Source organism: Mobula birostris, chromosome 6 (assembly GCF_030028105.1).
Source record: "Mobula birostris isolate sMobBir1 chromosome 6, sMobBir1.hap1, whole genome shotgun sequence".
Classification (NCBI taxonomy): Eukaryota; Metazoa; Chordata; class Chondrichthyes; order Myliobatiformes; family Myliobatidae; genus Mobula; species Mobula birostris.
In genome coordinates, this window is record NC_092375.1 from 121256474 (window position 1) to 121283729 (window position 27256).

At 46.3% G+C, this 27256-nt stretch overlaps 1 protein-coding gene across 5 annotated transcripts in view; it reads left to right on the forward strand.

Annotated features, from left to right (window-relative positions):
* Window positions 1-27256, forward strand: part of map3k13 (mitogen-activated protein kinase kinase kinase 13) — a 200642-nt gene that overhangs the window by 118503 nt on the left and 54883 nt on the right. For all 5 annotated transcript variants that reach the window (XM_072261192.1, XM_072261194.1, XM_072261191.1 and 2 more), the window contains 3 exons: window positions 9825-10429; window positions 15009-15192; window positions 17043-17234. In XM_072261192.1, the coding sequence (XP_072117293.1) occupies window positions 9898-10429; window positions 15009-15192; window positions 17043-17234 (908 nt within the window). In that variant the 5' untranslated portion in view covers window positions 9825-9897. The remainder of the gene's footprint in view (window positions 1-9824; window positions 10430-15008; window positions 15193-17042; window positions 17235-27256) is intronic.

The window sequence follows — 27256 nt, forward strand, 5'->3', positions numbered from 1 at the left end:
CCACAGATGCTGCTTGACCAGCTGAGATCCTCCAGCATTCTGTGTGTGTGTTGCTCAAGATTTCCAGTATAAGCAGAACCTCTAATATTTCATATTTGCAGGCACTACCTCTTCTCTCTTGGTTCTTGAGTCTGCACCTGAGACTCTCTGGAGTTAATCATGACTCGCCCTACCAATGCAGTCATGTGGTCACTGGATGACCTTGGCAACCTCAATACTTTTGATAGCTGTGATCCTTTGCCCTCCTGTCCAGGATGTGTGTTCAGTGAGTTCTCCCTCTCTAATGAAGCCCATTGCGTGCTATGTCTACTTCATTTAAAGGTTTGTCGCAGATTGACCTGTGTGCCCAGTAATGACTATAAACTGCCTTGCATATGTTGTCATATGTTGCTGGCAGGATCAAAGGGAAAGGAGTAAAGGAGAATTTTACTCACGGAAATCGAATTTATCTTAATATAAACATAGACAGACACACACACACACACACACACACACACACACACACACACACACACATATATATATATACATACATATATATACACATACATACACACACACACGCCACTGATGTTGTCAAAGGGAAGGGCATTAGGACCCATACAGCTTGGCACCGGTGTCGTCGCAGAGCAATGTGTGGTTAAGTGCCTTGCTCAAGGCCACACACGCTGCCTCAGCCAAGGCTCGAATTAGCGAACTTCAGATCACTAGACCAATGCCTTAACCACTTGGCCACATAAGAAAGCAGGAACAGGAGAAGACATTCAGTCCCTCATGCCGGCCCAATATTGGTGAAAGACACTGTAGTCCAGTGGGGAAACCACAGTGCCTTCCAGCACCAGAGACCTGGGTCCAACCTTCGGTGCTATTTGTGCAGAGTTTGCATGTCCCCCCGGTGACTGGGCGCTCCTCTTTCCTTCCACATCCCAGGGACGTGCAGATCAGAAGGTTAATGGGCCGCTGTAAATTCCCCCAAGCGTGTAGGTGAGTGAATCTGGGGTGGGAGTTGATCGAAAGTGGGGAGATTGAGATTAAGGTAGCATTCGTGTTTTAACGGTTAGACAGTGGCCAAAGGGCTTGTCTCCATGTTGTAACTCTTCACAAGGATGTTTCCGGGAATGAAAGAGTTATCATATGAAGACCATTTGATGGCTTTGGGCCTGTGCTCACTGGAATTTAGAAGGATGAGGTGGGTCCTCATTGAAACCTTTCAAATGTTGAAAGACCTAGACAGAGTAGATGTGGAAAGGGTGTTTCCCGTGGTGGGGGAGTCTGGGACAAGAGGGCACAGCCTCAGGATGGAGGGGCGTCCATTTAAAACAGGGATGCGGAGAAATTTCTTTAGCTAGAGGGTGGTGAATTTGTGGAAATGATTACCACAGCCAGCTGTGGAGGCCAGGTCAGGTCATTGGGTGTATTTAAGGCAGAGCTTGATAGGTTCTTGATTGGATATGGCATCAACAGTTAGGGGGAGAAGGCCAGGGAGTGGGGCCAAGGAGGCAAAAAAAATGAATCAGCCATGATTGAATGACGGAGCAGTCTCAATGAGCCAAACTGTTCCTGTGTCTTACAGTCTTATGGTTTATTAATTTAGGACAACTTCTGTCCTGCTCTTAACAGACTCTTGAACAGAACCCTTGTACGTTGACAAATTCTTGATCCCCCAGTCTACCTTGTCATGGTCCTGACCTTCATATTTTCTATTTACTGCTCTTTACAACTCATCTATTCAATATTATTTATTACTTTTAATTATTATTATTTTTTGTTTTGTATTTGCGCAGTGTGTCTTTTGCGCATTGGTTGTGTGACCATCTTTGTGTGTAGCTTTTCATTGATTCTATTGTGTTTCTTTGTTCTACTATGAATGCCTGCACGAAAATGAGACTCAGGATAGTACATTGTGACATGAAGGCACTTTGATTAAAAAAAAATTTCTCTAGACTTTCCCGACAGCTCCAACACTATGTTCTGCATTCTGTTTTTACACCTTGATGAACTTGTGTATGGCATGATCTACATAGATGGAATGCGAACAAAAGCTTTTCACTGTATCTCCGTACATGTGAGAGCAATAATCAATGCCAAATCATAGCTGAACTGCTCCAGGCTTCATCTTTCGTGTATCAGTTCCCCAAAACCCTCAATTCCCTGTTCTCTCAAGGTTTTACCTAGTTCCTCTTTAAGTAGCCACACTGGTCTAACTCTGCAACCCTGTGGGGTAGAGAACTCCAGAGATTTGCCCTCTTCCCCCCCCACTTCTTTTTACCGCAGGCTCCTGAAGGTTATGAATGTAGCAATATCTTGGGAGATAACTGTAGGAGGAAGTTGCACGTGTAAATTTGTGACAGCATGTTTATGCAAAATTTGCTAACTCTTGAAGCTTTCATTCATCCCATCTCGTGTCTCTGACTGCTTTGGCCTACTGTCATTAATTCCCTTGTGGAACACGGCCCTTTCAAATATTTACAAAGCAAATAGAATCTGCGTTGCCCATCTGGATGAGACTTGACTGTCAAACAGCCTTTCCCCATCTCTTATACGCTCAGTGGACACTTTATTAGGTATCTCCTGTAATTAATAAAGTTGCGTCTGATTGACTGCTCATGGTCTGTTCTGCTGTAGCCCACCTGCTTCAAGGTACGACGTGTTGTGTTCAGAAATGCTGTTCTGCACCCCACTGTTGTATTGTGTGGTTATGTGAGTTACTGTCACCTTCCTGTCAGCTTGAACCTGTCTGGCCAATCCCCTCTGACCTCTCTCAGCAACAAGGTGTTTTCGTCCACAGAAATGATGCTCACTGATTACATTTTTTGTTTTTCGCACTATTCCCTGTAAAATCCAGAGATTACTATACGTGAAAATCCCAGATCAGCAGTTTCTGTGATATTCAAACCACCCCATCTGGCACCAACAATCAGTCAAAGTCACTTAGATTACATTTCTTCCTCATTCTGATATTTGGTCTGAACAACATCTGAAACTCTTGACCATGTCTGCATGCTTTTGCATTGATTTGCTGCCACATGATTGGCTGATTAGATATTTGCATTAACGAGCAGGTGTACCTAATAAAGTGGCCACTGAATGTCCTGTGCAAGTCGGAACAACGTCTTAAGACAAAATAAGAGTCATACAGCATGGAAACATACTTTGGCTCAGAAGGTCCATACCAAGTAAGATGTCCAACTAAGCTAGTTCCATTTGCCCATGACTGGTCTATATCCCTAGTCTAAACCTTTCTTATCCATGTACCTGTCCCAAGTGTCTTTTAAATGTTAATTTACATGCTTCAACCACTTCTTCTGGTAGCTCACTCCATATCCTGACCACCCTATGGGTGAAAACGTTACCCCTCTGATTCCTATTAAATCTTTCTCTTCTCATCTTAAAACTTGTGCCCTCTTGTCCTTGATTCTCCAACCTGGGAAAGAGAATGCATATATTCCTCCTATCTATGCACCTCATGATTATATAGAGCACAATAGGAATACCTCTCGGTGTCCTGTGCTTCAGCGAATCAAATCCCAGTTTATCTAACCTCTCAATCCCTCAAGCCCTGGCAACATCTTCGTAAATATGCTCTGTACTCTTTCCAGTTTAATGGTACCTTCCCTATAGCAGGGTAACCAAGACACAAATATCAAGACACCAACATGTTGAACAACTGTAGTATAACATCACAGTGTCTATGCTCGGTGCTCTGACTGATGAAGACCAGCCTTCTTCACCTACCTTGACTACCGTCACTGCAGGACTTGTATGTGTCCAGGACAAAGAAAGGAGGCAGGTAAAAATCACCGGCAGTTTGCCTGGTGGGCAATGTGTACATTTTCCAAACTAGGAAGTGCTCTGGGGCTATTAAAAGAAAAAACCTCACGCCATCTCTTCCATCAGGCATTTAGTCTGATCAACCATTCTAGTTATCCCCTCACCCACCTCTGTCACTGCATTGCACTTTGAACTATTGCTGTTTACATTGTAAATACATGCTGGTATTTATATATGCATATTTTATTCCATATCTGTGCTTCCAACTTTATTTTTATATAAATATTTATTTTTTATATTTATTTTCGAACAACATGGCATAGGCCCTTCTGGCCCTTTGAGCCGTGCTGTCCAGTAACCCCTGATTTAATCCTAGCCTAATCATGGGACAACTTACAATGACCAATTAATCTACCAACCAGTAGGTTTTTGGACTGTGGGAGGAGAACAGGGCACCCAGAGGAAACCCTTGCAGTCAAGGGGAGAATGTATAATCCTTACAGACAGCTGCAGGAATTGAACCTGAGTCGCTGGAACTGTAAAGCATTGTGCTAACCACTACACTTCTGTACCCCCTGTTGAATGTTATTGTCTTTTGCTGCACGTTGCGCCATTTTCCTAATTCATGTGAATGTATATGGCAAATAAAGTTGATCTTTGATCCTACTGTGATGCTACCTTCAGGGAACCATGTTCTAGTACTTGTAGGTCCCTTGGTTCTAAAACACTCCCATCCACTGTGAAAGTTCTACCTTCCTTTGCCGATGCAAGAACAAAAGATTGTGCACTTACACTAAGTGCTGCATAATGAAGTACACCTGGTCACCTTGTTAATGCAAATGTCTAATCAGCCAATCATGTGGCAGCAACTCAAAGCCTAAAAGCATGCATATATGGTCAAGAGATTCAGTTGTTGTTCAGATCAAACATCAGAGAGAGGGGAAGAAACGTGATCTAAGTGATTTTTGACCATGGAATGGTGCCAGATGGGGTGGTTTGAGTATCCCAGAAACCGCTGATCTGGTGAATGATGTTGAAAAACAAAGAAAAAGCATCCAGCGAGTGGCAGTGCTTGTTTAAGAAGAGTGCTTGAGCACCTTGTTTAAGAAGAGAGGTTGGAGGAGAGTGGTCAGGCTGGTTCATGCTCACAGGAAGGTGGCAGTGACTCAAGTAACCACGTGTTACGATAGTGGTGTGCAGAAGAGCATTTCTGAGAGCACAGCATTTTGAACCTTGAAGTGGGTGGGCTACAGCAGCAGAAGACCAGGAATATACACTTAGGCACCACTTTATTAGATACAGGAGGTACTTAATAAAGTGTCCACTGAGTATATACTTGAGACTTAATTAAAACCATACTTCTGGGGTTCACCTAAGATTTAACTCTCAGCAGTGCACAAAAGATTTGTCATTCTCTCTGCGAAGGACCTTCGGGGCACTCCGGGGAAGTCAGCAATCCGAGTTTTGACCAACGTAAAGAAAATAATTGGCTGTTTGTATGTCTCCATTACCCATCAATGACCCCTGCTGTCCGATCAGCTTATCAATGCATTGCTATCAGTATATTCAGAGTGCAGATTTCTCTCTTGAGTGCCCAGCTGTACCTAAGATTACATGGCAGAATGGAGCTCTTTGTGTCTCCTACAAGCTTGTGTACAGTGATCAGTGCCCAGCGTAAAGGTCTGTAAGTGATACGGAGAAGCTGCAATTATTATCATTGGGCCCTGTTGAGTTAATTAAATTGGAGCTAGTCAGCCTGTGAATAATTCAGAGAGCGCCTGGATCCTGTCCTGTTCTTGATGGTCGATCCAGTGGGCCAGGTGAGTAAAAACTGGTCGAGGAGGAGGCATTAAGCACATCTTAGAGGAGATAAACAGAGAGGTTTAGGGAGGGAATTGCAGGGTTTAGAGACTAACCAACTTTGAGGGCACATCTACTGCTGGAGAGGTGAAGGAAGGCCAGGATGCCCAAAACGTTTAGTCTGTTGAAATACTTTTCTGATTAGGTTGGACGGAGGTGACGCAGAGGGGCTACTAAGCTTCCCTGTTAAGCAGTCTCTTCCACCGTAGTTTTCATTAGAAGTACCAAATACAACCTGACTCCGGGAAGGAATTTAGAACATTGCTAATGTTTCAGAAATACATCCAGACGAATAACAGCAATCAACATTTGTATGGCATTTTCTCACATGGTAACGTACTCCAAAGTACCCTACAGACAAGCCAGTACCCAGCCAGACAGTTTGTTGACCTGCTTGTGAGACTGGCTGAGTAACAGGATCAGAGAGGAGAGATAATAGGTGGGATATGATTAATTTGAGGCTTCAGATGGGGACCATGTTTACAGCTTGCAGGGGCAATGGGATTGGAACCAGAGTAAACCCACCCGGTCACAGGGAGAACGTGCTAACTCCTTGTAGGCAGACCCCGATCGCGATTGCCGTCTCTGCGATAGTGGTATGCGAACTGCCATGTCATCGTGCCTCCCCAAACAATGCTCATAAGAAAAACATAAATTGTACTAAAATTCTATGAGAGAGGAACACAATTAGAACAAAAAAAAAGTCCTTTTTAATGTAACGACCCACCGGCCAACGCACTTTTCGTCCCTCTTCCCTCCGGGAGAAGGCTCAGGAGCTTGAAGACTCATACGGCCAGATTTGGGAACAGCTTCTTTCCAACTGTGACAAGACTGCTGAACGGATCCTGACCCGGATCTGGGCCATACCCTCCAAATATCCGGACCTGCCTCTTGGTTTTTTTTGCACTCTGTTTTCTATTTATGATTTATAATTTAAATTTTAATATTTACTATCGATTTGTACTCCAGGGAGCGCGAAGCACAGAATTAAATATCGCTGTGATGATTGTACGCTCTAGTATCAATTGTTTGGTGACAATAAAGTAAAGTGATCAAAGTGGTCATAGTGTAGCTAAACTGCAGTGATTAGGGTTGTGCTGACTGGTTCAGGAAATGGATGGTTGAAGTTGAATGGAAGTACTTGGGTGCAGTATGGAACCTAACGCTCCTACATCTCCTGCCCGGTGCAGCAGCGAGAAGAGAAGTGTGGCTTGGATGGTGGGGGCCCTTGACAATGGATGCTGCCGCCTTGTGTTAGTGCTCCCTGCAGTGGTCTCGACGGTGGAGATGCTTTTCCCTTTGATGGACTAGGTTAGATCCACTACCTTTTTGTAGGTTTTTCTGTGCAATGGCATGAGTGTTTACGCGCCAGACTGTGATGCTACCAGTTAGGATGCTCTCCACTGCACAACTGTTGAAGTTTGTCAAAGTTTTAGGTAGCATGGTGAATCTCCGCAAACTTTTAAGAAAGTAGAGCCTTTGTGAGGGCTCTTAAGTGCGGACCCAGGATAGATCTGATGTTGGTTGCAAACAGAATAGCCATTATAAATATATATGAAAGCGGCCAGTTAAAGTCGGTGGCCTTTTGCCTGTAACAGTGAATGATGCACAGCCGGTGCATTGTTGAGGGTGAGCTCTGAGCACACCCTGAGTCTGTGCGCTCCCCTGACTTGAAATGGTGGCGCAGTGGGCTTGCCAGTGCACACCATCTTTGGCTTCATACAGAATGGCACCTGAGCTCCCCACAGAATGTTGCCCAAACATTAAAACCAGCCTGGGCCCTTCATTGCCGTAGTTGGACTCTGGTCCAGGGAAGGAGACTCGCCAGTTAGGCTCTTTCTCAAACTGTAAGGAGTGTTTGAGGATGGATTGCAGTGAGTTTAGTTATGTCACCAGCCTGGAGATTGCTACGGCTCTGGCTGAGATTGCAGCATCTTTGCCGGCCACAAAACCAAGGAGGATGGCAAGTAGCGGCGGAGAAAAGCCTGCTAATCGCAGACCAGTGAGCCTACCATCAGCAGCAGGAAAGTTATCGGAAAAGTTTTTTTGAGGGACAGGATAAATCTTGACCTGGGAAGGCAGGGAACAATCAGAGACGTGACATGCTTGTGCGGGGACATTTTTCATACAGACTGCAATATATGAAGTTGTGGAATTTTTGGCCCACCTCAGAAAGTGGTATGAAAGCTGTGGATGTGTGTTAGTGGATTTTGTGACCACGAACTCCTTCATAACCAGATATATACTTTCTATGGGGCTTGGGAATGGGAGATAAAGGCCGCAGTGCGTGCAGACAGAAGTTAAGCTGTTGTTCTTCAGTGTTGAGTTGGGGGTCCATATAACACAATAGGTGAGAAAGGTCTGAGAGAAAAGCGGAAGCAGTGCGCTAGAGACGCCTGCATGGCTCTTTATTGCCATGAGTGTGCAGGGCGTAATCACAGTAACACCAGGTCTGGAGAGGTGCCATTTCACTGGCTGGCAAGTCGAGTTTGTTTGGCTGTCACTTGAGAGCTCTTTTCCTAGTTCTGCAATCTTCCCATGTCAGGTGGTGACTGGTTAGTGAAGGATTATCTGCTACCTTATTCACATGCTGAAATCCAGCCAGTATTATTTCCACGCAAGTGTTGCTTTCACCATCTGGAAGCTGCAGAAGTTGTCGGCCCCTCGGGTGGAAGAGGGAGTGAAAGGGAAAAAGCCTGCGGGTAGGTGGTAGGCTCGTAGGAGAGAGTCGAGACAGCTGCAGGATTGCCCCAGGGGCTTTTAACTTCGCAATATACACCTAGTAGCCACTTTATTAGGTACCTCCTGTACCTGAGAGAGTGGCCACTGAGTGTACGTTTATGCTCTTCTGCCGCTGTAGCCCGACCACTTCGAAGTTTGCCATGTTGTGCATTCAGAGATGCTCTTCTGCACACCACTGTTGTAACGCATGGTTATATGAGTCACTGTCGCCTTGCTGTCAGCTTGAACCAGTCTGGCCATTCTCCTCTGACCTCTCTCACTGACAAGGTGATTTCACCCACAGAACTGGCACTCACTGGATGTTTTTAGTTTTTCACACCATTCTCTTAAAAACTCCAGAGGCTGTTGTGCATGAAAATCCCAAGAGTCTCTGAGATAGCCAAACCACCCCTTCAGGCACCAGCAATCATTCCACAGTCAAACCCACTGAGATCACATTTCTTCCCCATTCTGATGTTCGGTCTGAACAACATCTGAACCTCTTGACCATGTCTGACTGCTTTTATGCATTGAGTTGCTGCCACACGATTGGTTGATTAGATATTTGCGTTAATGAGCTAATAAAGCGGCCATGGAGAGTGCAGCTGTCAAGGCAGAGGTAAGAAGAGCAGATTTCTGTCATGCTTTTCGTGATGCCAGTCCGCCCGAAGAGCACTCAAGGTGCGCAGTCAGTGTTGTGAAGAGATATGGCACTGGTATGAACACAGCTACACCCACAAGCTCCAAAACCGTTGCCTCATTTGTGAAAAGTAGGTGAGAGTTCGCAGGAAACCCAGTAATAAATCCATTCACGGAAATGTCGGGGGTAGGGGGACGCGTCACACAAAGCGGAGCAGATACCACTACTCTCTGAATGTGTTGTGACACCGACAGGGAAATGAGGGCCCTGAGTGGCTTTCCATGGGTTCTTCCAACATGAAGCCTGGTCTTGCATCGACCCTTCCCTTGCTTCTCACTTTTGAAGTGAAGAATCAGGAGTGTTTGATGGCTGCGGGTCTGTACTCGCAGGAGTTTAGAATGGAGGTGGGGTCTCAATGAAACCTATCGACTGTTGAAAGCTCTGGACAGAGTGGATGTGGAGAGGATTTTTCCTATAGTGGGGGAGTCTAGGAGCAGAGGACGTAGCCTCAAAATGCAAGGGTGTCCCTTCAGGACAGATGAGGAGGAATTTCTTAGAGGGCGATGAATCTGTGGAATCCGTTGCCACAGATGGCTGTGGAGGTCAGGTCATTGGGTATATTTAGAGCAGAGGTTGAAAAGTTCTTGATTAATCAGGGGGTCAAAGGTTACAGGCAAAGGCAAGAGAATGAGGTTGACAAGAATAATAAATCAGGCATGATAGATTTGATGGGCTGAATGGCCCAACTCTCCTATATCTTCTGGTCTACCTGCTTAGGCTACACCTCACAGAGTGGCTGGCTATTCATGAATCTTTCTCCACTTCCTTGCAGGTTTGGTTGCCTGGCCTTGTCATTTGGTTGTACCCTGGGATTGAAGTGAAAGCCACCCCTGGCCATCTACCCCATGCACACACACAGTGTGATGGCCAGTCCGCAGGAGGCTCTGACCTGGTCGCCCCCCTCTAACCTCATCAACCAGAACCTGAAGGAAGAGCTGGGGACGCCGGGGCAAAGGGCCAGGGTCCGAGGAGTGGAGCACAAGCCGGCGTACTCTCCCCCCGAGATCCTGGATAACCTGCAGGAGAAGGGGCTGCCCCATGGGGACAATTCCAACCACGCTGTCACCGTCACCGTGCTGACCAGCCTCAGCGAGGACTCCCGCGACCACTTTGAGAACAGTGTGTTGCAGCTGAGGGAGCACGAGGAGGCGGGGCCCACCAGGACCGCCGAGGACGGAAATGGGAACGGGGACGGTGGCGGAGGCGGTGACGGTGACCGCAGCAAGCCAGATGAAGTGAGGGTTCACTATAACCGGACGGGTTCGGGGTCGGGCTCCAGCTCGGGTGGATTCCTGGAGGGGCTGTTTGGCTGCTTAAGGCCAGTGTGGAACATCATCGGAAAAGCCTATTCCACGGATTATAAACTGCAGCAGCAAGGTACGTGCCATCAGTGCTGGCTTTTCTCATACCGGTCAGTAACGTTCTGCTCGGCTCTATACCTGGCGGCTTTCTGCCAATGAATGTTGTACAGTTTGCATCGTCCCACTTGCTTTTGATGCCCTTGCTTTCTGATTATTTGGAAATTCTGATGAGGTCTGTCTCACCAGACACTGGTTGCCGCCCTCCCTTCAAAGTCCTGTTTCTAGCACTTCTTTTAAACTCACCAGGCCCTGTTTCCAGTGTTCCCACTAAATCCGCAGTTCCTGCAATTCCCACATGCCCTGTGTAATTCACCTTAAACTCACCAGGTGCAGTTCCCGCAATTCCCACATTCCCTGTGTAATTCACATTAAACTCACCGGACCCCGTTTCCAGTGTTCTCATTAAATCCGCGGTTCCCGCAATTCCCACAATTCCCACAATTCCCACATTCCCTCATTCCCTGTGTAATTCACCTTAAACTCACCGGACCCCGTTTCCAGTGTTCTCATTAAATCCACGGTCCCCGCAATTCCCACATTCCCTGTGTAATTCACCTTAAACTCACCGGACCCCCTTTCCAGTGTTCCCAGTAAACGCACCTGGTTCTTTTATTTTCATATTTGGCGATACAGCCCGGTAATAGGCCCATTGGGCTATATGCTGCCCAATTGCACCCACGTGACCTTTTATCCCACCAACCCGTACGTCTTTGGAATGTGGGAGAAAACCCACACGGTCACAAGGATAACGTCCAAACTCCTTACTGGGAGAGGCAGGAATTGAATCACAAACAAGAGAAAATCTACATTTGCAGGAAATCCAAGCAACACACACAAAACGCCGGAGGAACTCAGCAGGCCAGGCAGCATCTGCGGAAAAGAGTAAACAGTTAACGACTTGAGCTGAGACCCTTCGGCAGGATTCGGCCCAAAACGTCGACCGCACTCTTTTCTGTAGATGCTGCCTGGCCTGCTGAGTTCCCGCAGCGTTTTGTGTGTGTTGACAGGAATTGAACCCAGTTTCTTTGGCACCTTAAAGCACAATGCTAACCACTACTCTACCATTCCACTTCCCACACTTACATTAATCACACCAAGTCCTGTGCCCTGCTGGCCCTGAAACTCACCAGGGTCCCATTTCCACACTCCCTTTAAACACAATGGGGAAAACGTGTTTACTCTCCTATACTAATCCCTACCGAGGACAGAAAAGCTTGAAGGCATCAGGCTGAAGGACAGCTTCTAACCCAGTGTTACAAAACTCCTGAATGGACCTGTGGCATGGTGACTGACCTTGACCTCGACCTCGACCTTGTTATTTTCTGTGCTCCTTACCGCCTGCCTGCACTGCACTTTCTCTGTAATTGTAACACTTCATTCTGCGTTCTGTTATCGTTTTTTCCCCTTGCACTACCTCAATGCACTGATGCGATGATATGATCTGCATGTATAAGCTTCTCGCGGTACATCGAATCATGTGACAGTAATAAACCAATGACCAAATTGTTGTTAGTGATCAAGGGCCCCCATCCCCCCGGACGTGCTCCCTTCCTGTTACTACCATCAGAGAGGAGGTACGGGGATCTGAAGGAACGTTTTAGGAACAGCTTCTTCCCCTCGCCCGTCAGATTTCCGAGTGGACAATGAATCACCCCACAAACACGACCTCACTAATTTTATATAGTAATGCGTATTATACTGTGCTGCCTGAAAGCAACACATTTCATACACGTCAGTAATACTGTACCCGATTCTGGTTGTGATTTTATTAGCCTGTGTTTAACTTCGAGCTGGCTTGATTCTGTGTGACAAGAGCCTCACTGGGACACCGTTTCCTCCTTCGCTTTAAGCTCATCAGGTTCGACTCCCTGGGCCCCCTTCAGACTGCTTGGCCGTGTTTCCTATGCTCCCTTCAAACTTACCGAGTTCATTGGGAAATGTATCGTACTGTTACTTAATTCCTTAAAATTGAAGGATTTTAAAGTATTCATCAGCGTAACATCAATAGCCTGGAAAAACTGACAGCCAGTAAAGTCCTGAGAGTACCAGATTGGTGGAGTTCTACTGTTTGTTGTACTAATTAGTATTATTTACCTGTCAGCATTCTGTCCAGTTTCATTTGGAGTTATTGTGTGTCTGCTTACACGCCAGTTAGTATTCGATTTCTTGTAGTATTGTGTATCTATCAGTGTGTCTGTGGGGGGTGGGGGGAGTGGTGCAGGGTGTATATATTCTTCATTGCCCTGTCTGCCTGCATCGGGATCTTGGTCTCTTGGTGCTACAGCATTCCTCAGTGTTGGGTCTACCTATCAAATATTGAAAGACCTAGATAGAGTAGACATGGAGAGGATGTTTCCTATAGTGGGAGAGTTTAGGACCAGAGGGCACAGCCTCAGAATACAATGAACCAACAGTCCCTTTAGAACAGAGGAATTTCTTTAGATGGCAAGGGAATCCAAGTAATTTGGCATATTTAAAGTGGAAGTTGGTAGACTCTTGATTAATCAGGGTGTCAACAGTTATGTGGAGAAGGCAGGAGAAAGGGGTTGAAAGGGATAATAAATCAGCCATGATGAATTGGCAGTACAGATTTGATGGGCTGAGTGACCTAATTCTGCTGCTGTGTCTTATGGTAATTAGTTTTAGTTTTTCATGCTATCTGTACAAGGTCATTTCATCAGATCTGTACATTGAGGTAGTAGAAGGGAAAACAGTAACAGAATGCAGAATAAAGTGCTACAGTTGCAGAGAGTGCAGCGCAGGTGGGGAAATAAGGTGCAAGTCACAATCAGGTAAATTGGAAGATGAAGAATTCATCTGTAGTGTATGAGAGGTCTGTTCAAGTGTGTGATAACTGCTGGGTAGAAGCTATCCTTGAGCATGGTGGTATGTGTTCTCAAGATTATGTATCTTCTGTCCAATAGTGGGGAAGGGGAGAAGAAAGATTGACAGGGGTGACTATGTTGGCTGTTTTCCAGAGGGAGTGAGAGGTGTCGACAGGGTCAGTGGAGGGAAGGCTGGTCTGTGTGATGGACTGGGCTATGCACAAACAGTCTTGGACAGAGCAGTTGATGCATCTAGATCGGATGCTTTTTATGGTGCATCTGTGAGGTGAGGGTCAAAGGGACAAGCTGAATTTATTTAGCCTCCTGAGGAAGCAATGGTGTATGTTATCGGCCAGAGCATCCAAGAAAGTTCTTGGAGATATTTGCACCTCACAGCTTGAGGCTCTCAACCATCTCCACCTCAGCACCATTGATACATACAGGAACATGCACTCCTCTCCACCCTGATGTCAATGAACGGCTTTTTGGCTGACATTGAAGGGAAGGTTAGGGCTATGGCTAGGCTTGATGCCATGCCAGTAGACTCTCTATCTCTTTCCTGTACTCTTTGTCACCTCATCGTTTGAGATCTGGCCATCTGCAAACTTGTAGATGACATTAGAGCAGAATTATGCCATTTGGCCCATCGAGTGTTCTCCACCATTCCATCATGACTGATTTATTATGCCTCTCAATCTCATTTTCAAAGATTCACCACCATCTGGCTAAAGAACTTCCTCCTCATCTCTGTTCTAAACATGCATCCTTTTATTCTGAGGCTGTGCCCTCTGGTCCTAGACTCCTCACTATAGGAAATAGTGGTGAGTCTGTGGAATTCATTGCCACAGACAGTTGTGGAGGCCAAGTCTGGGTATATTTAAAACAGAGGTTGATAAGTTCTTAATTCGTAAGGGCAAACAAGTTTATGGGGAGAAGGCAGGAGAATAGGGTTGAGAGGGATAATAAATCAATCATGGAATGGCCAAGCAGACACAATGGCCCAAACAGCCTAATTCTTCTTCTTCTGGTCTTGCATTCCAGCACATTGGCTCAGAGCTGATTTACAGCCCAAAACATCCAGTTAAATTAATGGAGTGGTGGGATAAGTGTGGAAATGGATTCCAATTGGATTTCACACCAGAAATAAGCACTTTTTTTAGTCACAAAACCCCGAAGAAACCCTGTGTACGCTTTGATGTTATGTACCTTGTGCTGCTGGGTACTACTTCCCCAAAGGAGATGGACTTCCTCTGCTTTGTCGCCTACCCACTGTTTAATCTCACTACCTCTAACCACCAGTGCCAATAAGCTCATCTTTCAACTTTCTAACTTGCTGAATTCCCAACGGCCCAACCCTCCAAACTTCCTGCATGCCTTGTTGGGTACTTGTCTCGCTGGGGACCACATGCAGAAAATATTAGGGGAGCTCAGCAAGTCGGGCAGCATCTATCGAGGGGAATAGACGGTCAACGCTTCGGGCCAGGACCCTTTGTTAGCGTTCAGGTCTCGGCTTGAACCGTCGACCGTTAATCCCCGTGCATAAATGCTGCTTGACGTGCTGAGTCCCCCCAGCATTTCGTGTGTGTTGCTCGTGACTTCCAGCATCTGCAGAACCTCCCGAGCTCACCTCTCGGGGCCAGGTGATGTGGGGCTGCGCTTCTGGAAGCCCCTGGGGTACCTCCCGTTGTCAGTTCGGGTTTCTGACGTGTGCGGCGCAGTCCTTTGCCAAGGTTTTGCCCGCTGATGCTGGTGCGACTCCTGTTTTGCCAGATTCCTGGGAGGTGCCCTTCGAGGAGATCTCGGAGCTCCAGTGGCTGGGGAGCGGAGCTCAGGGAGCCGTCTTCCTCGGAAAGTTCCGGGGCGAAGATGTGGCCATCAAAAAAGTCCGGGAGCAGAAAGAGACGGACATCAAGCACTTGAGGAAGCTGAGGCATCCGAACATCATCGCGTTCAAGTAAAGTTCACATCTCCGCCGTCCCTTTTGGCAGAGGGGGAGTTGGGGGGGGGGGATTCACACACCAAGTTTTGTCCCAGGGATGAACTCACCGACAGCAGAGACAATCCCTGTGGTCAGAGTGGGAAAGGCGTTTTACCCATTCTGCTACTCATCCTGTCTGCTATGGGACTGGTGTTGCCGTACAAACTGCAGGGCACCTGGGAGAAGGCACTTGCAGCACGCTGTCTGCAGAGGGAAAGGGTGGTACGTCACAAAATGAGGCCAAACTCAAGCTCTCGGGGAAAGACCGGTCACTGTGACTGCACTGGGGGAGCCTTATCTCAGTGTTGGGCAGCTTCCCAACAGTTTCCAGTGGAGCACTGTTGTTGAAGTTCAGTGTTTCCTTATCCCGGAGCCTCTCGGGGGTTAAATAGAGTCACAGAGACACACGGCATTGAAATAGGCCCTTTGGCCCAACTCAGCCATGCTGACCAAGGTGCCGAGCGGAGCTAGTTCCATTTGCCTGCATTTGACACACGTCCCTCTGAACCTTTCCAATCCGTGTACCTGTTCAAAATGTCGTCTTAAATATTGTTAATGTACCTGCCTCAACCACCGGGCAGCTCGTTCCATATACCTACCACCCTCTGGTTGACCCTCCAGTTCCCTTTAAATCTCTCACCTCACAGCTCTCCCAGTGGCCACACATTTTAATTCCACATCCCATTCCCATTCTGACATGTCTATCCACGGCCTCCTCTACTGTCAAGATGAAGCCACAATCACACCTTATATTCCGTCTGGGTAGCCTCCAACCTGATGGCATGAAGATTGACTTAAACTTCCGCTAATGCCCCACCTCCCCCTCGTACCCCATCCGTTACTTATTTATTTATACACACATTCATTCATTCTCATTCCCTCTCCCTCTCCCTCTCCCTCTCCCTCTCCCTCTCCCTCTCCCTCTCCCTCTCCCCCTCCCTCTCCCCCTCCCTCTCCCCCTCCCTCTCCCCCTCCCCCTCCCCCTCCCCCTCCCCCTCGCCCTCGCCCTCGCCCTCGCCCTCCCCCTCCCCCATCCTCTGGGCTCCCCCCTCCCCCTTTTCCTTCTCCCTGGGCCTCCTGTGCCATGATCCTCTCGTATCCCTTTTGCCAATCACCTGTCCAGCTCTTTGCTCCATCCCTCCCCCTCCTGTCTTCTCCTATCATTTTGGATCTCCCCCTCCCCCTCCCACTTTCAAATCTCTTACTAGCTCTTCTTTCAGTTAGTCCTGACGAAGGGTCTCGGCCCAAAACGTCGACTGTACCTCTTCCTAGAGATGCTGCCTGGCCTCCTGCATTCACCAGCAACTTTTATGTGTGTTCCTCGCAGCTTAATCCTGTGCCCTCTATTTTCGTACTCCTATACTCTGGGGAAAAGATGCTGGACCTTACCTATGCCCCTCATGACTGTTACAAACTTCTACAAGGTCATCTCTCGGACTCCTCCGCTCCCAGGAGAAAAGCCGCAGACTGACAGAGGAATAGGGTACGGTTGCAACACTTAAGAGGCATTTGGATTAGTAAGGACCATTTGGGCCGAAGGGCCTGTATTGGTGCTGTGTATCCGGCCTCTGCTCAAAGCGCGGGCCCTCCAGCCCCAGTAACGTCCTTTGCAAATGCTTTAAATTCTGACGCAGGTACTTGAAATAGGTCACCATGGAACTGTGAATGGTTGATGGTGGCAACCGTGGAGGGGGCAGTATGGGAGAAGAAAGAATTGCCAGCCATACCTTGTGACCAGTAAGCAGTGGGAGGAGCCAGGGATTGTGGTCCCTGGGACAATCTGCCCTCCGGCAATAAGAGCATGCCGTGTGTTTGTCTCTCCCCAGGGGGGTATGCACACAGGCCCCGTGTTACTGCATTATAATGGAGTACTGTGCCCACGGGCAGTTGTACGAGGTCCTACGGGCTGGCCGGAAGATCAGTCCCCGCTTACTGGTGGATTGGTCCTCGGGAATCGCCAGCGGAATGAACTACCTACACCTCCACAAGATCATCCACAGGGACCTCAAGTCACCCAAGTGAGTAAGCGCACCAACACACGAGTCCATATAAACCGGTGACGCGTTCGGAGGGTAGTGGGTCACCAGGAGTGAGACTGGGGACGTGACTCAGTCTCTGAGGAACTTTCATGGACCAGAAACTTTCATGTATCCACAAAATGTTGGAGGAACTCAAACTCATCAGGTCAGGTAGGGGATAAACGGTGAACATTTCAGGCTGAGACCCTTCATCAGGTCTGGAGAGGAAAGGGGAAGAAGCTGGAATGAAAAGGTAGGGGAGGGGAAGGAGCACAAGCTGGTAGATGATAGGTGAAGTCTGGCGATGGGAAGGTGGGTAGATTACAGCACTAGATTAGTTTCCACGAGTAACTAGTAGTCTTGTACTTATCGTTCCATGTGACTACCTTTACCAGAGGACAACTGAATGTGTGGCTGAGGAACTGGTGCGGGGGGCAGGGCTTTAGGTTCTCGGACCATTAGAATTTCTGGGGCGCGGTGACCTGTATAAGAGGAGCAGGTTGCACCTTAACTGGAGGGGAACCAATTTCCTGGCCGGGAGATTTGCTTGTGCAATTCAGGAGGGTTTGAACTGGTTTGGCAGGGGGATGTAACCAGGTCATAAAATGGAGAGGTTGAGAGGAAGGGAGATGTTGTGACCAGTAAGAACAGACAAGAGCAAGGTAATAGACATGGTCGGGCAGACAAGTTGAAGTGTATGTATTTTAATGCCAGGAATATTATACGAGAGGGTGAAGGAATGAAGCGTGGATCAGTATATGGAACTGTGATGAGACTTGGTTGAGAGAGGGATAGGAATGGATGGTAGAATTCAAGATGGTTTATTGTCATTTTTCAGTACACGTTACACAGTATCCGACACAGCATTTTTAAAATACACAATATAAATATGAAAGCAATCCTATAAAACACAATGTATGAGTAACTGTAAAGTGGCAGTGCACGGGGGAGGTGGGGGACGGGCATGGATGCTGTCTAGCCTCTTCCCAGTGGGACAAACAGTCCCTGAGCAGGGTGTGTGCCATCCTACATGATATTCTGGGCCTTTTTCCAACATCTTTCCGAAGGAGGGGTGATTGATAAGTTCGTGGCCTAAGGTAGACGGAGATGAGTTATACAGCTCTCGTTACATGCACATGCAGTTCAACGCTTTGAGTGATTATGCAGAAAGTTTGAATAACTTATCAGGGGTGATTGATAACTTCGTGGCCTAAGGTAGAAGAAGATGAGTTATTAACTTCAAACTTTCAGCATAATCACTCAAAGAGTTGAACTGCATGTGCATGTAACAAGAGCTGTATAACTCATCTCCTTCTACCTTAGGCCACAAACTTATCAATCACCAAGAGCTGTATAACTCATCTCCTTCTACCTTAGGCCACAAACTTATCAATCACCCCTGCTGTGGACACTTTCCGGAGGCCCAAGATCCGTATGCTGCACGACCGTTGGACTAAGCATGTAAATGTAGGAGGGGACTATGTTGAAAAATAAATGTGCTAGGTTTTCTAAAATTGACTCCTTCTACCTTAGGCCACGAACTTATCAATCACCCCTCGTATATATGTCTTCGGCGTGTAGGCTGATTTGAAGTTTTAGTAAAGATACAGAAGGGGGTAAAGGGAGTTGGAGAGTAGTTGTAGTATTAATCAGGGACAATATCACAGCTGCACTGAGATGGGGGGTACTGGAGGGCTCATCTATATGAATAGAACTCAAAAATAAGAAAGGTGCAATCATTCTAATGGGATTATGCCTCATAGTGTCCAATAGCCACTGAGACGTTAAGGAACAGAGATGCGGGTAGATAAGGGAAAGGTGTGATAACAACAGGGTTGTTGTCATGGGTGACTTCAATTTCCCTTATATAGACTGGGACCTCCTCAGTTTAAGATGGGGCAGAATTTTTTAGGTGCATCCAGGAAAGTTTTTTTTAAATCAGTACATAGGAAATCTAACAAGCAAAGTGGACAAAGTCAGTATGGTTTCCTCAAGGGAAAATCTTGCCTGAAATCTGATGAAAATCTTTGAAGAAGTAACAAGCAGAATAGACGAAGGAGAATCAGTGTCTGTGGCATACTGGAATCTTCTGAAGGCCTTTGACAAGGTGCCGCATGTGAAGCTGTGTAGCAAGATAAGAGCCCATGCCATTACAGGAAAGATACTAGCATGGATAGAGGATTAGCTGTTTGGCAGGAGGCAAAGTGCGGGAATAAAGGAAGCCTTTTCTGATTGGCTGCCAGTAGCTAGTGGTGTTCCGTAGGCATCAGTGTTGGGACCAATTCTTTTTGACGTTATATGTCAATTATTTGGATGGCGGATCTGATGGCTTTGAGGCCAAGTCCGTGGAATATTGGTACCAACCACATAGATAGGAAAAGGGAGGAGGTCCTGAAAACAGACTACAGAGCGTTAGGAAGGAAGTTGAGAAGCAGAACCTCAAAGGTAGTAATCTCGGGATTACTGCTTGTGCCACGTGACAGTAAGTATAGGAATAGAATGAGGTGGAGGATAAATTCGTGGCTAAGGGATTGCAGCAGGGGGCAGGGATTCAGATTTCTGGATCATTGGGACTTCTTTTGGGACAGGAATGACCTGTACAAAAAGGACGGGTTGCACTTGAATCCAATATCCTGGTAGGGAGGTTTGCTAAGGCTACTGGGGAGAGTTTAAACTAGAATTGCTTGGGGGGGAGGGTGGGAACCGAACTGAAGAGACGGAGGAAAGGGTGGTTGGCTCACAGATAGAGAAAGCTTGGAGGCAGCGCGAGGGGGAGGATAGACAGGTGATAGGGAAGGGACGCGCTCAGTCCAATGGTTTGAGATGTGTCTATTTTAACGTAAGGAGTATTATGAACAAAGCAGATGAGCTTAGGTTGCGGATCAGTACCTGGAGCTATGATGCTGTGGCCATCACAGAGACAAATGGCTCAGGGGCAGGAATGGTTACTTAGTGTGCCAGGCTTTTGATGTTTCAGAAAGGACTGGGAGAGAGGCAAAAGAGGTGGGGTCGTGGCACTGTTGATCAGAGATAGTGTCACAGCTGCAGAAAAGGAGGAAGTCATGGAGAAATTGTCTACTGAGTCTCTGTGGGTGGAAGTTAGGAACAGGAAGAGGTCAATAACTCGACTGGGTGTTTTTTTATAGACCACCCAATAGTAACAGGGGCATCAAGGAGCAGATAGGGAGACAGATTCTGGAAAGGTGCAATAGTAATAGGGTTGTCGTGGGAGATTTTAATTTCCTGAATGTTAATTGGCATCTCTCTAGAGTGAGGGGTTTAGATGGGGTAGAATTTGTTAGGTGTGTTCAGGAAGGTTTCTTGACACAATATGTAGATAAGCCTACAAGAGGAGAGGCTGTACTTGATCTGGTATTGGGAAATGAACTTGATCAGGTTCTCTCAGTGGGAGAGCATTTTGGAGACAGTGATCACAATTCTATCTCCTTTACAATAGCTTTGGAGAGGGATAGGAACAGACAAGTTAGGAAAGTGTTTAATTGGAGTAAGGGGAAATATGAAGCTATCAGGCAGGAACTTGGAAGCATAAATTGGGAACAGATGTTTTCAGGGAAATGTACAGCAGAAATGTGACAAATGTTCAGGGGATATTTGCATGGCATTCTGCATAGATACATTCCAATGAGTTGGAAAGGATGGTAGAGTACAGGAACCATGGTGTACAAAGGCTGTTGAAAATCTAGTCAAGAATAAAAGAAAAGCTTATGAAAGGTTCAAAAAACTAGGTAACGATAGAGATCTAGAAGATTATAAGGCTAGCAGAAAGGAGCTTAAGAATGAAATTAAGAGAGCCAGAAAGGGCCATGAGAAGGCCTTGGCAGACAGGATTAAGGAAAACCCAAGGCATTCTACAAGTATGTGAAGAGCAAGAGGATAAGATGTGAGAGAATAGAACCAATCAAGTGTGACCGTGGAAAAGTGTGTGTGGAACCGGAGGAGATAGCGGAGGTACTTAATGAATACTTTGCTTCAGTATTCACTTCGGAAAAGGATCTTGGCAATTGTAGGGATGACCTGCAGTGGACTGAAAAGCTTGAGCATGTAGATATTAAGGAAAAGGATGTGCTGGAGCTTCTGGAAAGCATCAAGTTGACCAAGTCACTGGGACCGGACAGGATGTACCCCAGGCTACTGTGGGAGGCGAGGGAGGAGATTGCTGAGCCTCTGGCAATGATCTTTGCATCATCAATGGGGATGGGAAAGGTTCCGGAGGATTGGAGGGTTGTGGAAATTGTTACCTTATTCATGAAAGGGAATAGAGATAGCCCAGGAAATTATAGACCAGTGAGTCTTACTTCAGTGGTTGGTAAGTTGATGGAGAAGATCTTGAGAGGCAGGATTTATGAACATTTGGAGAGGCAGAATATGATTAGGAATAGTCAGCATGGTTTTGTCAAAGGCAGGTCGTGCCTTACGAGCCTGATTGAATTTTTTGAGGATGTGACTAAACATATTGATGAGGGTAGAGCAGTAGATGTAGTGTATATGGATTTCAGCAAAGCATTTGATAAAGTACCCCATGCAAGGCTTATTGAGAAGTAAGGAGACATGGGATCCAAGGGGACATTGCTTTGTGGAACCAGAACTGGCCTGCCCACAGAAGGCAAAAAGTGGTTGTAGACGGGTCATATTCTGCATGGAGGTCGGTGACTAGTGGTGTGCCTCAGGGATCTGTTCTGGGACCCCTTCGTGATTTTTATAAATGACCTGGATGAGGAAGTGGAGGGAGGGTTAGTAAACTTGCTGATGACACAAAGGTTGGGAGTGTTGTGGATAGTGTGTAGGCCTGTCAGAGGTTATAGAAGGACATCGATAGGATGGAAAACTGGCTGAGAAGTGGCAGATGGCGTTCAACCCAGATAAGTGTGAAGTGGTTTACTTTGGTAGGTCAAATATGATGGCAGAATATTGTATTAATAGTAAGAATTTTGGCAGTGTGGAGGATCAGAGGGATCTCAGACACTCAAAGCTGCTGTGCAGGGTGGCTCTGTGGTTAAGGCGGCATACGGTACATTGGCCTTCATCAACCGTGGGATTGAGTTCAAGAGCAGAGAGGTAATGTTATAGCTTTATCAGACCCTGGTCAGGCCCCACTTGGAATACTGTGCTCAGTTCTGGTCGCCTCACTATAGGAAGGATATGGAAACCATAGGAAGGGTGCAGAAGAGATTTACAAGGATGTTGCCTGGATTGGGGAGCATGCTTTATGAGAATAAGTTGAGTGAACTCAGCCTTTTCTCCTTGGAGTGACGGAGGATGAGAGGTGACCTGATAGAGGTGTATAAGATGATGAGAGGCATTGATCGTGTGGATAATCAGAGGCTTTTTCCCAGGGCTGAAATAGCTAACACGAGAGGGCACCATTTTAAGGTGCTTGGAAGTAGGTACAGAGGAGATGTCAGGGGTAAGTTTTTTTACACAGAGAGTGGTGAGTGCGTGGAATGGGCTGCTAGCGAAGGTGGTGGAGGCGGATACGATAGGGTCTTTTAAGAGACTTTTGGATAGGTACATGGAGCTTCGAAAATAGAGGGCTGTGGGTAACCGTAGTTAATTTCTAAAGTAAGTATGTGTTCGGCATAGTATTGTGGGCCGAACAGCCTGTATTATGCTGTAGGTTTTCTGATATGAAGGTGGGTGGAGGGGCAGGTAATATTGCGGAAACAGGAGGCTGCAGAAGGACTTAGTTTAGAATGGACAAAAAGTGACAAGTGGAATATAGTGCCAGGAGGTGTATGATCATGCACTTTGGTAGAAGGAATAAAGGGTAGACTGTTTTCTACACGGGGAGGAAATTCCAAAATTCAAAGTGCAATGGGGCTTGGGCGTCCTCGTGCAGGAATCCGTAAAGGTTAATTTGCAGGTGAGTAAGTTGGTGGTGAGGAAAGCAGGTGCAAAGTTCGCATTCATTTTGAGAGGAGTAGAATATAAAAACAAGGACGTAATGCTGAAGCGTTATAGGTAAGGTTTCACTTGGAGTATTGCGAGCAGTTTTGGGCCTCTTATCTAAGAAACAAAGTGTTGGCATTGGAGAAGGCTCAGAGGAGGTTCACGAAAAATATTCTGGGAATGAAAGGGTTATCATATGAAGAGCATTTGATGGCTCTGAGCCTGTTCTCACTGAAATTTAGAAAAATGAATTCCAGTGAGACGCAATCGGCGATCGCCTCTGATCTGGGCCGACGTTTATGTGCCGGGCGGCACCTAATTAATTAGCTTGTTTATTTCGGCTTTTTTCTTAAAGATGTGCTGGGTGAGTTCTGGCTACCGCTGCATTCTTCGCGGCAATGTATCGGTTCGCGGCCCGGAGGTTGGGGACCGCTGTCTTAAAGAATGTTAAGTTCAGTAAGTCTCCAAGGCTTGATCCTCGGTTATTGAGAGAGGCAAGAGGTGAGAGTACTAGGATATTCACCATTTTCTTTCTGTCCTCTCTCGCCACAGGTGAGGTCCCAGAGAACTGACCAGTTGCTAATATTGTTCCATTATTCTAGAAGGGAAATGGGATAATCCTGGAAACTAGAGACCGATGATTCTCCATGTCGGGTGACAGGGAAGCACTGGAGAGGATTATTAGAGATAGGATTTATAAGCATTTGGAAAACCATTACCTAATTAGAAACAGCCAGCATGGCTTAGTGTAGAGCAAGTCGTGCCTCACTAACTTGAGTGAGTTTTTTTGGAGGCAATGAAGGTGACTGATGAAGGTGTCTACATGTATTTTAGTCAGGTGTTTGGCAAGCTCCCTCAGGGCAGGCTCCTCCAGAAGATTAAAATGCTTGGGGTCCACAGTGAATTACCCTGCGCATACAAGACAGAGGGTAGTGGTTAATGGGACTTATTCTCCCTGGAGCTCTGTAACTTGTGGTGTGCACAGGTGCTTATGATATGTACAAGGTCAGGGTCAAGTTCATGGTCATTCAACTGTACACATGTACACAACTAAACCAAACAGCCGCCTTCTGGGACCAAGGTGCAAATCACAGTACATAGATCACATTCAGCACATAAAATAATATTAACAGAATAACGTTAACAGATAATAAAAATATTCTGTAGATGTACAAGTTGATATGAAGTGAATATATGACCTATAGTTACATATACAACAGAATAACGCTACTGGCATTGTCATCAGTAATGTGTAGTGGGTGGTAGCAGGGTGTCTCACAGCTTGGTGGGCCGGGGGGGGGGGGGGAGTAAAAGCTGTCACCCAGCCTGGTTCTTGTAATGTAGTACCTTCTGCGTGATGGTTGGAGGCCAAAGAGATTGTGAGACAGACGGGAGGAGTCATTGACAACGCTGAGAGCCCTGCGAACACAGCGCTTCCAGTAAATGTGCTAGGATGCTGCCTGGATTACAGGGCACGTGCTGTGAGGAGAGGCTGGACTAACTGGGGTTGTCTCTGGAGCAGTGGAGGCTGAAGGGAGATCTAAGATTAGGAGAGGCATGGATAGAGTAGACGGTCAGTATTTGTTCCCCAAGGTTGAAATGTCTCCTACCAGAGGGCATGCATGTAAGTTGAGAGGGGTCAGATGAAAGGCGATGTGCTACATGGTGAGTGGTGGGTCCCTGGAGTGTGTTGCGGGGGGGGGGGGGGTGGTAGAGGTGAATGTGATAGAAACTGTCAAGAGGCTCTTAGATAAGCAGATAAATGTGCGGGGAATGGATGGGTCTGTACGTTGTGCAGGCAGGAGGGATTAGTTTAGCTGGGCATTTGATTGCTAATTGATTGAGTTTGCCACAACACATAATTTTTTATTTAAAATTATGAGGGGGATAGATAGAGTTGACGTGGATAGGCTTTTTCCGTTGAGAGTGGGGGAGATTCAAACAAGAGGACATGAGTTGAGAGTTAAAGGGCAAAAGTTTAGAGGTAATATGAGGGGGAACTTCCTTATTCGGAGAGTGGTAGCTGTGTGGAATGAGCTTCCAGCAGAAGTGGTTGAGGCAGGATTGATGTTGTCGTTTAAAGTTAAATTGGCTAGATATATGGACAGGAAAGGAATGGAGGGTTATGGGCTGAGTGCAGGTCAGTGGGATTAGGTGAGAGTAAGAGCTCGGCATGGACTAGAAGGGCCAAGATGGCCTGTTTCCATGCTGTAATTATTATATGGTTATATCATGGGCCAAAGGTCCTGATTCTGTGCTGTACTGTTATTTGCTGAAAGTTCCAGAGCTGTGGGAATTTGAACTTTAGGTTCAGGCCTCTAGACTATTAAACAGTAACCTAACTGTGATGCCACGTCCATACCCAGAAGCAATAAGCAAAGACAAGTGTTCACCTGTACGCATACATCCATGGTACAGAGGCACAGACTGAAGTGTACTCCTATGTACGGTGGATTCCCGTTAACTGCGGTGCATCGGGACCCGTACAAATTAACTGACTGGCCCAATTAGCTGAAGTTTCATAGAAATAATTAAAAAGGTATAAAAACAAAAACTGAGTAATAAATGATGTATTTAAATGAAATACAAATTAGATTACTACCAATAGTGCTATGAAACTATGTTAATTCCTAATGGTTATTGATGAGGGAATTCATCCAGTGCACACAATGACCAAAATCAGCACAGACACTTAGTGCAGGTAATGGATTGCCTTCATACAGTGCCATCCTCCAAACCTTCATTCTCATTGTAACATTTAAGATTATCAATACCTTCAAATACTTCATAGTTCCTAACCTGTTGAAGTCGTGATCATTTCATCTTCACTCCTGTCCGTTTTGGGGCATCTGCAAGCCTGAAGCCGCAGTGAGCAAAAATTTGTGGGTTGTCTAACACACACACATACGCACACACACACACTCACACTCACACGCTACGCACGCCACACACACCCTTGTGTTTCATAGCATTGTTTTTATATTGATATTTATTGTGTTTGTGTTTTTTATGCTGCATCAGATCCGGAGTAACAAGCATTTCATTCTCATTTACACTTGTGTACGAAAGAATGACAGTAAACAATCTTAAATCTTGAAGTAAACAACATACATGTAAACAAAAATAAGCATATCTACATGCAAAAATACACGAGAGCACAAAAACACAAGGAAAATAAGAGCCCCTCAACCTGCCAGACTGTTCAGCACAGTTGTGACAGATCTATGCTGCTTCCAGTTCTTCTTCTGTTCCAGTTCCGCATTTCCATGAACTCCTCAATCTTTCAAAGTTCAAACAAAATTTATTGTCAATGTCACCATATATGTACGACCCTAAGGTTCATTTTCTTGCAGGCATTCACAGAACAAAGGAGTGCAATAGAATAACTGGAAAACTACACACAAACAAAGACTGACAAACAACCAACGTGCAAAAGAAGATACATTGTGCAAATGCAAACAATAACAACAATAACTAAATGTATAATACTGGAAACGTGAGTTACAGAGTCCTTGAAAGTGAGTCTGTGGGTTGTGGAGTCAGTTCAGTGATGAGCTGAGAGACCTGGCTCAGGCTCGGGAGCCTGCTGGTTGGAGGGTAATAACTGTTCCTGAATCTGAAGGCGAGGGACCTGAGGCTCCTGTCCCTCCTTACCGATGGCAACAGCTCGGGAGCCTGGATAACGTGGGACCTTCATGATGGATGCTGCTTCAAGTACTTGCCCATCTTCATTGTAATTACACAGAATGATCTGCCCTCCACTTCCCTCGGGGTTCAGAGAATTCCAGAGATTCACTACCCTCTGAGGGAAGAGATCTCTGCACACCTCAGTTTTAAATGACCAGCCTCATCCCCTTCCGTACTCCAGTAAATGTGCGTGCACACTCCGCATATATAAATCCTAGTAAACGTGTGCATTTACACACACATGAAAAAAGTCTGTAATCGCGGAACTACACAAAGCAGTTGTACTGTATATTATTTACAACTCACCTCTAAAAGGAGACCTCCATCACTTAGGATGTGTGTACTCTCTTCTGTGTGCTACCACAGGGAGGAGGGACAGGAGACGGATGACACACACTCAATGTTTCAGGAACAGCTTCTTCCCATCC